The 13,842-nt window shown below is 34.5% G+C and overlaps 1 protein-coding gene across 1 annotated transcript; it reads right to left on the bottom strand.

Annotated features, from left to right (window-relative positions):
* Positions 1-1,983: 1,983 nt before the first annotated feature.
* LOC125268303 (piRNA biogenesis protein EXD1-like) lies at positions 1,984-11,850 on the bottom strand. Its single transcript, XM_048190379.1, has 11 exons — positions 11,652-11,850; positions 11,503-11,571; positions 11,338-11,368; positions 11,193-11,248; positions 9,906-9,970; positions 9,744-9,830; positions 9,574-9,678; positions 9,418-9,498; positions 8,998-9,141; positions 7,160-7,342; positions 1,984-2,367 (listed from the first exon to the last, which is right to left on the bottom strand). Exons 1-11 carry the CDS (start codon positions 11,785-11,787, stop codon positions 2,206-2,208), a joined length of 1,119 nt encoding a protein of 372 aa, XP_048046336.1. The 5' UTR covers positions 11,788-11,850; the 3' UTR covers positions 1,984-2,205.
* Between the last annotated feature and the right edge of the window lie 1,992 nt (positions 11,851-13,842).

The following is a 13,842-nucleotide window of genomic DNA, read 5'->3' as shown; positions in this document are numbered from 1 at the left end:
CCTTCTCTGACTGACTGAGGTCTGTCCGTCAGAAAGTTCAGCACCGTTACAGAGGGAGGGCTTCAGTCCAAGGGTGAGGAGCTTTTCTGAGAGTCTCTGCCGATTTGAATCAATAAATAGCTTTCTCACATGTGTCCTTACCCTCCAAATGTGTGGGGGCTATACTGACAGCATCATCAGTAGACTGATTTTGTTGATATGCAAATTGAAGTGGCTGGGATAGTCTTCTTTATGTAGGACATGACTGCAACTGGATGATAATCATTCAGGCAGGTCATATGGTTTTTCTTTAGAAAATAGTCCACATGACTGCAGTGGTTCAACCTTAATTTTATGAAGTGACAAGAAATAAAAAAGAAAAAAAGAAAAGCTTTTTTACATTCAGTGCTTCTAGGTTCTACGTCAGAACGCCGACTCATTATTGGGCGGCTCCTGCATCAGCATCACACGCATGTGCCGTGGTGCTCACATAAACAGCGTCAGCCAATATTGAGCAGCATTCGGACATAGAACCTGGAAGTGCTGGACGTAAACAGTGTAGGAGAATGACACAGAAGGGAAGATATTGTTGAATAAATTCGTTGTTTTTGTGCACAAAAAGTATTCAGTTTTCAGTGCAGTTTAATTTTTTGCATCTCGAACTGAATATTTCTATGTTCTGTATTACTCTATGTTTTGTTTGTTTCCTTTTTTCTGTTTAGAAGATAACTGAGCCTTTAAATCTCCTTTACAAAAGCTTTACGAGGCATAAATAGTCCTCACTTTAAATGAGCTCACAAAAATTGTTAACTGACAACTACTAAATGTTTTATAGCTGCCTTAATGAATTATGAAATACAGTAGGAATATCTGTTAATAAAGCATTAACACACTGAATAACTATTACTATTATGTCTAAATAATAAAACGTATAAATGTATTTAAATAGTTTATAAATCACTTACACTTTCTAAATTAACTAAACTGACAACTCCTAAATAATTGGTTTGTAAATAATGTAATACTTTATTAATAATTTATAATTTCTAAATTAAGTATGTAGTCTTCATAGTGTGCAGTTTTTATAAAGTGTTACCGAAACTACATAACTCATGTCATTGTGATAATGAATCTGCCTCTCATTTGAGATGAACCATGACTTCAGACTCCCATGTACTGGTGTTGAGCAGCTGTTGCATTTGCCTACTGAAATGACATTTGAAGTCAACAAACTGCTGTTGAAAATGTCCATAATTCCCATTATTTTCTACTGTGAGCAGTTTCTGCTGCTTCTTCAGGTCACACAGGCCTGCGTTTTGATGGATGGCCACTGGAGAGCAGCAGCGCGTCACTGACGTCATTAATATGTTTTAGGGAAAAAACTTCACTATGGTAAGTCTGGATGTGAAGAAACTGAATGTAGGCTACTGTAAGCATTGAATTAAAACTGTAAAAACAATATTCTAACTAGATACAGTAAAAGAATCAGCAGTTTGAATAAATTCTCAATCAGTGGATTGCTTACAAACATCAAGTGCATGAACTGTAAGACCTATGCTATATTGTATGTATAAATGCTGTTATAGAAAAATTCAAAATGTGGAAAATTATGGATAGCATACAATTTTGTAACCATATTATAATATTAATGTTCTTGTATTATTGTAGTAACAATGCCTTTTATGATTATTGTTTTTTTTTGTATAATGAAAAAAAGAGAATGAAAAAAATAAATAATTGTAAATCTGAGTGCTGTAATAAATTTGAAGAAGTAGCGGTGGCTGTATATTAATGTTGTATCTCTATTAATTAAACACGAGAGCAATGGCACTTCATCCGCTTCTCTGCGATGATCATGTCTTCTGTGACGCGCGACACTCTTTCAGTCGCTTCTTTGTGGTTATGATCACGTCTCCAGGACTGACATTTGAGTCACTTGCACAATCAGGTTTAGTGTAGAAAACAGCTAATGAAAGAAAATTGAAGAAAAACTAAACAAACAAACAGCAATAAAAGAGCTTTATATTTACATATTGTAGAAGTGAAGGGAAAAAAAAGCAACCTAATGAATTCCAACATACTGCACAAAAATAAATTCTTTTTCAAATAATATTACAAACGTGCTCAATTTTATCAAACTGAACAGACAGATGTACGATGAGTTCTAACAGGTTCATCAGTTTTTAACAGAACTTTACTGATTTATGGAAGAAATGTCAACACATGTTAGATGGAGTCGGTGTGTGTTTTGACGTGAGGAGAGGGTTTAAAGCTGGAGCGATCCAGAAGGCCTCGGTCAGTCAGAGAATAGTGATGCGCGGCCCATTCCCGACGCTCCCGCCTCACCGACAGCAGCTCTTCTGCTTCCTTAGGGAGTGTCGAATCATCCTGCTCAGAGAACGCAGCACAAACCATATATACTTCTGAATGTTTAGTTATAGTTTTTTTTTTTTTTTTTTTTACAATCACTAGGACACATTTCTCAATACTTGGGTCACTTTTTCAAAACTTTAGGTCACTTTTACTGAATCAGCTTTCAGATCAGCACAGCAGTTAATTTACCAAAATACTTTATTCATGCCTCAAATCAACTCATTCTTCTGTAACATGCAACTTTAAACCAAACTAGCAAAGGTTTCACCCAACAAACACACTTTGTCACTCATGAAACACAGACCTAAAAACACCAACAGAAGCATTATACAATGTTTGCTTTTTTAAAATTTCTTTACAAAGCAAGAATGACATTCTCTGTATGTTTACAGTTTACAGCTGTGTCACACGGTCCATGTTTGCACTGCAGTACAAAATTATTCCTAAGTTTCCCCTTTTGCATAGATGGTAATGACAGTGAAAGACCAACATCTGTGTAGGTGTTCAGCTGCATCTAAATGTTTGATAGCATTTCATCTTTAGATTCTGAATATATTTAAATATGGTATTACAGTCTTATTGAGTTTTGTATGGAGCCCCTAAAGCAGGGCTCGTCAACTGGCGGCCCACCAATCATGTTTATTTGGCCCGCGGCACCCCAATCTCCCTCCTCCTCTTTTCCTGGCAGAGCAAGACATATCCAGCTGCAGACCCACAGCACCAGCAGTTTCAGAACTGCAGCCACAGAACGGAAGTGAGGGGCGGGGCTTTACAGTCATATTTGAGCTACCCATACATGTAATTTTTTTTTGTTAAATATAAGTTGTTTTACATGGATTTTGGATCGATGTCTACAATATTTAACAACAATGCTTTTAAATAGTCACTTTTCTGTTCATATAGTATGCATAAGGTATCATGATGTACAATGAGGATATTTAACCCTCTATGGTACGGTGTTGCCTCCAGGCAACATGGTCTATTTTAGTTTGTTTTTAATAAAATAAAGCACAAATTGATTGATCAAGCATATCTCAGGACATAACTCAAATACTAATCAATAAAAGTGCAAAAAAGACCAAAACATGACCAACAGGGGTTCATTTTGTGTCCTGTTTCAGCACATGTGCACATATCACATGATTCCATATTTTCTCCATTGAAAAGTGTTTTTTCACTTGTTTGTAACCATTTAATCACCCACAAAAAATATGAGTCACCTTCACTGGCAAGTAAAGAAGTATTTTTAAGTAATTTACATTATATATCATCAAATGTTTTAGAGAAAATTACAAAAAAACTGTGTGTTGCCTCAAGGCAACATTGTACCATAATGGAATCACATAAGGCCATACAGCCATAATAGGTTTGAATACAAATGTATCATATTTGTAAGGAAAAGAGTTAGAATTATCTAAATATGTTGGCATTTTCACATGATTTTGTAATGCACTTAGAAGAATACTAATTCACATACTATATCTGCATATATTATGATCTGCACATTTTCTATAGCACTTCAGAAAAGTATAAAACACAGGTAACACTGGCAGCTGATGAGGGTGAGTATGAGAAGTTAATGAGGGGTCATACTGTGATGAGGAAGATGAAATCATAGTGACAATCCATCAGGGAGATACTGAGGGTGAGAGAGAAGATGGAGATGAGGATGAAGATGGATATAATAATTTAATATAATAACATAAAAATATGATGGTTTGGTAATACTTGCGTTCCACTATGGTACAGTGTTGCCTGAGGGCAACAGCTGGATATAAAATGTTACTTTTTATTAAATATGAAACTTTTAATACATTAATAACTAGATAAATTTGTTTGTTTAAGTGTCTAGTTAAAGAAATGAATGTTTTCAATAAATATATTTCTTTTTTCTACATGAAAATGCCAAATGTTTAAATTTTTCCATTGTGGTACAATGTTGCCTCGAGGCAACAAACTTATAAAAATTAAATAAATTTAAAAATTATGAAAATGTTCATTGATATTGTTAAAGTGTCCAATTTTAAGCAGGAAAAACAACACAAATAATTTTTTCCTCATTGATATCATATTGCGTACCATAGAGGGTTAATTACCATGTTAATGGATAATATAAACTATGATTTGTTAGTCCATAAGGCATGAACTAATTTGTATAAACTGTGAACAAATACTTTTAACCATATAATTTTGAAAATGTATTAATAAATGTGTAACCATAGCTATAGTAAAATGTCTCCCTTGACTGTATGTGATATTATTTCTGTATGTTCATGTTGTGAACTTTTGACAGATAGTATAAAGACACAGAGGTATGGGCATTTAATGTCAAAATATAGGCCTACATGTATTTAATCATTGCAAATCCTTGAACAAGTGTAACATGCATTTAAGCCAATGAGACATTTAACAACAGAAGGTGTATACGGTGAGTGTAGGCTATGATATTTCTGTCATGATGTGGTGAACGAATTTATATTTATATTAAGTGTTTATCTGCTATAGGTAATTGAATCTGTTCATGTCTTTCACATTTTATCATTAAAGATTTTTTTTTAGCATTTAAAGATATTTATTATGTTAACATTAAATTAATATTAATTAATAAAACTTATTCATTTCGTTTTCAGGGATGAAAAGAAATTAGTAAGTTTTATTAATTAACATGAAATGCCATGATATGGGCTTATAAGTTTTAAGTGTTAAGATGATTATTGTTTGCCTGTTTTTATTTTATTATGAGCAGTTTAAATGTGTTTTAAACCTATTATGTTTTTTAAATATCCTATATGTTTTCATACAGAGAAAAACGTTTCACTTGTTAAAGGCTTTTTTTTAAATGGTTATTTTTATTTGACATTTTACATAATCTAAGTATTATCTGTAACAATTTGAAATAATACGATCATATACAGTCAAATGGGAAACACTTTACATGTTACACATTTATTAATATATGTTTGAATTAAAAAAAAAAAAAAAAAAAAACTTAATATGGACATTTTTCTTACAATAAACCATCCCTTCGCTTCAAAAGGCTTTTATTAAACCCCTGGAGCCATATGGATTACTTTTTTTATGGATGGATGCATTTTTTCTGTCTTCAGAATGTGTATTACCATTCACAACCATTATAAATCTTGGAGGACTAAGGATATTTTTAAATATATCTCAGATTGTGTTCGTCTGAAAGAAGATTGTCATATACACCTTGGATGGCTTGAGGGTGAGTAAATCATGGGATAATTTTCATTTTTGGGTGAACTATCCCTTTAAAGCGGATATAAGGCCATGATATTAGAGATAGCCTATACTGTCCTAATGAAAGCAAAATACAGCTTTAATGTGCATCCATACTCTTGTTTTCTTCGTAATAAAATTATGAAGCGACGCACACGAAAAAATGTGTTACAGACATAAAACGGAAAGTGTAATGTAAATGCTTTCTATGATGTTCAAACAACAGAACAGACACTGCAACTCACACTGTAGAAGGTTCATTAAAGTTACTAATCAAACATGAACTGAAAGTTCAGCCTTAAGAGGGAAAAACCAACAGTTTACTTCAATAACAGGCCTGTTTCCCCAACTACACTTATCATTTTAGTTTTTAAATTTATTATATTATATTTTTTCCCATTAGTTTGCCAATTTGCAACCAGATTTTTATCATCATGTATTTGTTAATGTCTGTAGTATATGTAAAACTAACCATTGAGTGATCCATTTCAATAGACAAATCCACATAAAAATAAGACTTAGTTTATTTGTGACATTGCTTGCCTTGCATTATGATCGTACATTATCCTATAAAATATGACATGCATTCGCAGCATAAACAAGCAAATGCAGGCATATTACTGAACCAATTAACTAATTGTTGACCATGGCGCTGCATGAATTACTGTTACACTCCCTTTATGTCCTTATTGACTCTTATTTTATATCTTTTGACTATTTTCTTTTGTGCTCCACAGAAGAAATAAAGTCATATGAGTTTAGAACGACATGAGGAAGAGTCAATGATGACCATTTTAATTTAGACTATGACTGGAAAGTGATATAGGTCAAAATTATCACTGAATAATGAAGCATGAATAACACCTTGTGCATTTATGAAAGGTATTTTGCATTTGTGAACCATTTTTCCATCAGTATTTCATTAGGTTACACATTTATGAATCATATTTAGTAAATAGGTTTAAAGAAAGGATTCTGACTCCATATTTAAAGGGGCTCTATGTAAGAATTTTACTTTAATAAAGCATAAAAATACCCCGATATGTTTGCAGATATTTAGGAAACATGCTAAGTTCACCTACTTGTTTCTCAGAAAAACAATGCTACAGCCAGATATTCTACTTTGAAATGTGCGTTCCGTGTTGGAATGTCTTTCTTTGTTTTGGTTTGTGCGAAACTGAGTGCTGCCAGTTTATCCAATAGTATTTCGACATCACAGGTTGCCAGTTGGCGGAAAACACTGCGTATTGCATCCATCGAAACCAACAAACAAACTGGTCAGAGAATCGCAGATTCTACCTGACCTAAAAAAACTCTGCATCCATCTAAATATCTCTATGAACAACAGCATATTAAAACAGATAAATCAACTCATCAGCTTACAGTGTGTAAGTCTCATCAGCTTTCATTGTGAATTGCGCTCCCTATTGTTCCCTGCTGGTAACCCGTGTCTTTGAACTAGGGGGCGGGCCAAACAATATTTTGAATTTGGACTGCAGTACCTATTTTGAACACTGGGTGTCATTATTACATAAAGGCCCTTTAAGACATATGTGCATGTTCTGACCTGGTCGAAGTGAAGAGACTGGTTCTGGTAGCTGCTCATGTATGCATCCACCAGAACAGTGTAATCGGACATGAGAGCATCCAGAAGCAGCAGGCGCAGCGGGAGAAGGTGCCGGACGGAAGCGGCCATCAAACTCATCAGCGCAGGAGGACACGGACGGATGTACCAGACCTCAGGACACTCCTGCAAATCAAGAGGACAGTCTTGTGTTCAGATCCATCTGCGGACAGTGGGCTTCCCTTCTGACATGATGTACACCATCACCACAAACATCTGTAATAAGACTAGCAAATCACAAGCAATAGTGTGGTGGCAGAGAGGCGCAAAAAAAAAAAAAAAAATTCTGCACAATGGAAAGTCTAAATCAAAATAAGTCAAGTTTTATCAAACGACAAGTTTTATTAAAGGATAAGGTAGGTATATTTTGCAAATGGAATACTTATAGCTGATTGGACGAGACATCTGTCAATCAAGATATGCAGAAAGTAGAAAATCGTTGGGTGTGTGCATGTGTAAATATTACAGCTGTATTGTTGACGATAATAATTGTTTTAATGATGTGCGAGCTGACATTATCAATTAGTTCATGCACTTTGAAAGAAAAAAAAAAACCAACAAAAGGCTTGAGAAGTGTACGCTCTCACTACAAGATGCAACTTACTGCAGTTAGAATGGCCAGATTCAGTTGTTGTCTTGTATACACATATCATATGATATAGTGAAGCAATATCACAAGAACAGGAGTTCTGTTTTTCCCGAATATCAGCACGTTTGCAAATGTGATTATTTTTTATACAGTTCAGTAAACAAATTAATATTTCGAATATAATTTTAGACAATACTGTAAATATATTGACTGTTTTTGCTCAATTTCACCAAACGAAACTATAGTAGTCAACATTTGAAGTGGATCAAAACCTTTCATCAAAGTTGTCCTAAAACCTTCTTCTTAGGACAACTTTGATGAACTGTTTTGATCCACTTCAAATGTTGACTACTGTAGTTTCATACAAAGCCACAGCAGAACTGTTGAGCGTCTCTGAGCAACACAGCAATGTTTCATTACTAAACAAATCTGTGGTTTTTGAATGAATTGGGAGAACCATTGATTCAGTGACCCATTCATGAAGACATTAGACATTTGCACTTGCACTTGCACAAGCCCTTCTTGTTTTACACTTCATGCATGTGCACTGAATGTTAAATAAGTTAATAATGATAACAAGAGTGAAGAATGTATTGTTTTCCACCAACTGGCTGTTTACTTTAGACTGTGTACAATTGTGATTTGAAAGAGGCTCTGTAGATTTGCACTAAACAAGTTTAAACAGACATTGAGTGAGAAAGAGAGAGAGATTGACTGAGTGTGAGCGATTACCTGCATCTGTTCTTCTGGTGGTCAAGCCATATATTCGTGAAGATTTTACAGAAACGGATACAGATGCATCTTTTTCGTCAACATTTGACACATTAATACTAAAACTTATTCTAATTTTCTATTTATATATATAAAAATAAAAAAAATTTAAAAAAACCTTGCCGTGCTGGACTAACTGGGACTCGTCACAGCACTTACATATTATTGTCCTATTGTAGGTTTGATTGCTTCTATTGTTCTCATATGTAAGTTGCTTTGGATAAAAGCTTCTGCTAAATGATTAAATGTAGTAATGTAACGGGGATATGACAGAATCGGAAACCTCTAGTCAGGCACCGATTTCAAACATATTTTCGTCTTTCTACTCCATAGGCATTTCATTAAAAGCCCATTTTGTCAGCGGTGAAGTACACCGCTAATCCACATTTACTTATAATACACATGATTTTGGGTTTCAGACCTTGGTGTGGAGTTCTTTAGACCAGAGAGGTAAGAGGTCAGAAGTGGGGAGTTTGAGGTGAAGTCGGAGCACCTCTTGGAGACTGCTGACCCGGTCCGGGAGGAAACCGCCGGTCTCGCTGTAGAAGAGCATGAGATCAGCGACCTGCAGCAGAGAAACAACAACAGCAATGACATTCCTGTTCAGATATGAGAACACAAAAACTTGATCTGAATAATGACTCGATTATCTTCAGCAGAGCTGCTTTACTGCAGAATCTGAATCATATTTGATGAAGTTTGCATCATTGATTCTGTTATTTTCTTGTTTATCACTGTGATGCTGCTTTGAAACAATCTGTATTGAACTCAATCCATCTTCACAAGAAGGATTCAACACATTGATTATCTGGTTCAGGTGTGTGTGTGACCCGTGACGTACCTGCGTGTCAAAGACGTTGGTGAGGTTGACTTTAAACTCGGCTCTCAGGCATCTGGCGATGCAGCGGCAGTCGTGAACCACCTGAAGAGTCAGAAGATTCAGCAAGTGCTTCGTTCCTCAGCCACACATTTGTTGACATCAAAACAGTCACCTGACCTTCAGAATGTGGGGATTCTCCATAATCATGGACAGTCCGTTTTTTATAGCTTGTCCGCCCAGCAAGAGGATATCAAACAGGTACACGACTTTCTTAGTAGCAACCTGCATCAAATCAATTATTCACACACAAACTCCAACACGTCTCTAAATAAAGATATTCCACTGACCTGCAACCAGCAAAGCCTCTCTTGAGCAGTCTGTCCAAAAACATCCGCACCGATTCCGATCACTTTTTGTTCTTTGATGTGCATGACCTGAAATATATATTATTCATGCATGTGTGGAACAGATTGGAGATGAGCAGCACAATACTGGATCCCTAAACTCACTGCTGGGCCGAACTTCTCATGAAGCTCATCGATCACCACATATTTGATGTCGTGTTCATCACCATCTGGGAGGGAAAAAACGGGTAAAATCCAGCAGCTAAAGGGAAATACGATATCTGCCTTATTTTGTGATGTGGAAGTAAGCTATTTTCTGTGAATGTGCGAGACTTTTGATTCATTAGCTGCTATAGGTGGGTCAATGACGTGACGGGTCATTTTTTTGTCATAATAATAATAATAATAATAATAATGAAACAAAGATATTACAGCCAAAGTATCTAAGGTAGTACAACTAGATCTCTTTTATTGAATCCAATAGGTTTTAATTATATTTTGCTACATATTTTAAAGATTTTGAAGCATCAAAAGGTCATTCTGTTTAACTGTCCAAATGCCAATATAGCCATTTCACTTGTGATAAAAATATATTTAAAAATGTAATAAATGTATATATTTTTTTATTCCGACATGATTTTATAACATCATATATCAACATAGCGCAAAATGGTATTAAAATTATGTGTAGAAGTCGTTGTTTGTTATGAAAAAGAATGTCTGGAAAAATGAATTTCATTGATGTTATTCGAAGTAACCAATATAAAGGGACCATTTTGGATCAAGTCATGCAATCAATATCATGTGACAGGATGTGACATCATTCATACACCTGCAAAGGACCACATGGTCATGAAGCAAAGTAACTAAATCTCTCTTAACTATTTGAAAAATTCATGTTTTCACTTGATCATACGCATGTCCCGAAACATCAGGTCATTCGGTACAACCGCTATAAAACATGGAAAATTATGTAATATTTTAAAAACTAGTACTAAATATAAAATGTTTGATTGTCCTTTTGCTAGCTAGCTAGCTAGATATCAGCCTGTTAGCATTGTTTGAAAATATCGTCATTCGGTAAAACCGAAATTTTGGTTAAACCGAATGACTTTTTTGGTTACATATTTTGTCCATCTTGTAAAAACAAAAAAAAACAAAAAAAAAAAAAAAATGACAAAAGCAGTGTTAATTTATTATAAAAACCACAATCTCATTGTTTAACACTTAAAAAACAAAATTGATTATATCTCCATTATGTTTTTTTTACACTTTTAAAACCTTTATTCATCAATGACTCAGATACATAATTAACTGAATAACAAAATAAAGTAAACAGTAAAACTAACTGGCCTATAAACCAGTGTGTTTATAATCATTACAAAACATTAAAATAATAATGTCAGGAAATACAGTGTGTGTGAAACTGCCAGTGAACATGAAGACATTTACCCAAGATGATCTTCCTCCTGAAAGAGTTGAACTCGGACTTGTGCTCTTCATAAACACTGAAATTACAGCAAATAAATGACCTGAACTGATTTAATTCAACAAAATGACGCGATAAAACTCGTTAAATTAGTATAAAGGCGCTCACAGGTCTCCATTAGCAGAACTGATGAAATCCACTGTCAAAAAAAGAAGATAAAAGATTTCTTAGCTCGTCTGGATCAATAAAAACTTCACCGGTTTAATGAGTTGTTTTTCCTGCTTTAATAACGAGATCCTGTGGGATTATAACATCATGGATTATGGAGTTTACCTTTCACTATTTCGTGTCCGAAAATCAGCTTGACGCCTGGAAATTTCCGTCCACTTTTCACCTCAGATACTTACAGAGTGGAAAAAAAACAAACTTAAACTATAATGATATAAACTGTGCTCTTATTAAACAGACAGATGTTCATTTACCGTCCTCTAAAATCACAGTCTTCTTCGGGTGGATCCGCTGGATAACGCCAGTGATTTGAGTCTCTGACAAACTTATTTTAACTCGTTTCTTTCTTAAATCGTCCAAAAACCTGCACTCTTCTGCAGATGAAGCCATGTTAATCAGCCTGTCAATCAGATGGAAGTGCTAAATTACTGCGCCTGGGATATTCTGACACTGGGCGGGGCTTAAATGAATATTCATGAGCTTCCTGTTTCGTACTAAAGCGCGCGCTCCTCGGTTCCGAGTAAATAATCCAACAGCCATCAAGATTGATTGATTATTTATTTATTTGCTACTTCTGTTTTACGTTCGTGGTCTTTTAAAATGGTTCTGTTTGATAACTTGTATGCATCTGTGGTGGCATAAAGTTTCAGTTTTGGTTATTTAATTTAGCATAACTTCAACCAGACATAGTGTATATTGGCCATAATGTTATTTGTGTATTTGAGCATACTTTATGTTTAATAAATTGTATATTTTTTCTTTGTTTATTTTTTAGTTGTTGTGTTCAATGTAATGTTTCAGGACAATGTGTTTGGTAGGCTTAAAGGGTTAGTTCACCCAAAAATGAAAATTCTGTCATTTATTACTCACCCTCATGTCGTTCCACACCCGTAAGACCTTCGTTAATCTTCAGAACACAAATTAAGATATTTTTGTTGAAATCTGATGGCTCAATGAGGCATTCATAGGGAGCAATGACATTTCCTCTCTCAAGATCCATTAATGTACTAAAAACATATTTAAATCAGTTCATGTGAGTACAGTGGTTCAATATTAATATTATAAAGCCACGAGAATATTTTTGGTGCGCCAAAAAAAACTAAATAACGACTTATTTAGTGATGGCCGATTTCAAAACACTGCTTCAGGAAGCTTCGGAGCAAAATGAATCAGTGTATCAAATCAGCGGTTCGGAGCGCCAAAGTCACATGATTTCAGCGGTTTGATCTGAATCATGATTCGACACAGAAGATTCATAATGCTCCGAAGCTCCGAAGTGTTTTGAAATCGGCCATCACTATATAATTCGTTATTTTGTTGGGGTTTTTTTTGGCACACCAAAAATATTCTCGTCGCTTTATAATATTAATATTGAACCACTGTACTCTCATGAATGTATGATGTAGTATTTAAGCCAGTAGGTGGCGTGGCGTCCTTTGTAATCAAGGTGGAAAGCTGGAAACTCACCAAACAATGGGATTTACAATTAGTATTAAAGGGGCCATGAGAAATGCCAATAATTGTGGCCAACTAGACTTGTGCCGATATTCGGTAATGCGATAAATCGCGATAATGAATATGCACGATATTGTAATCGTGGGCACTTCAGAATACCGTAAATAATAATTTATTACCAATTATTAATTTTTTATAAGGCAATTAAGAATACTTTACCCATCAATCGTATAAAATGCACAAAAAGGATACGCGCTCAGATGTAAACAATCCCAACGTGCATGTGGCACAGGGCGGAACGAGTGAAGGAGAGGAACTGAATGAAAGTGCGCGTTCACTCTCTGACAGCAGAGGGCGCTGATGGAACAGCAGAATGCAGCGGTTACCACGGAAACCGTGCAAACAAAGTAACTGCGCTAGTGAAGTTTTTAAAATGCTTCAAACAGCCATTCATTTTTTTGTAATCTTAGTGTTGTTCATCACAGCACCAAAAACTGAATACTTAAAAAAGACTTAAAAGGATATTTATTTTTAAACCTAAACATTTTTATATTTTAATCTGGACTACAACATGCCCTAATGATTAGAAATGTTCTGATTATTTGTTATTGTTCAGTAAAACTTTGAAAACATACAGCTTCATTAGTTAACATGTTAATTCATTATCACTAAACTGACAATAAAAATACTTATAAAGTATTAATTATTATTAATTAATGTTAATTTCTTAGTTACTGTTTAATAACATTACTAAAATCAAAATAATTTATTTAATGGACCTGAGATAAAACTAACAATGATCAGTTGTGTTTCTAAACTAACATTAACAAAAAATAACACTTTCTGTATCAAATGTAGCTATTGCTCAATCTTAGTTAATGCTTAAATAGAGTAAAGTGTTATCTGTTGTTCTTTATAGCCTAATTCTTTTGCATTTTAATCTGTTTGAAAATTTCAGTCAGTTGTTTTTGTTTTATTACAAAAAGAGTT

This window comes from Megalobrama amblycephala, linkage group LG5 (assembly GCF_018812025.1).
Source record: "Megalobrama amblycephala isolate DHTTF-2021 linkage group LG5, ASM1881202v1, whole genome shotgun sequence".
Classification (NCBI taxonomy): Eukaryota; Metazoa; Chordata; class Actinopteri; order Cypriniformes; family Xenocyprididae; genus Megalobrama; species Megalobrama amblycephala.
This window is presented reverse-complemented; position numbering and strand designations above follow the sequence as displayed.

Excerpts from the sequence above, each read along its gene's own strand:
- LOC125268303 (XM_048190379.1), bottom strand. The coding sequence starts at position 11,787 with ATGGCTTCATCTGCAGAAGAGTGCAGGTTTTTGGACGATTTAAGAAAG. Across the intron at positions 11,572-11,651 it reads GACTGTGATTTTAGAGGACG|TATCTGAGGTGAAAAGTGGA; the intron begins GTAAATGAACAT and ends CCACTCTGTAAG. Across the intron at positions 7,343-8,997 it reads CTAAAGAACTCCACACCAAG|GAGTGTCCTGAGGTCTGGTA; the intron begins GTCTGAAACCCA and ends CTTGATTTGCAG.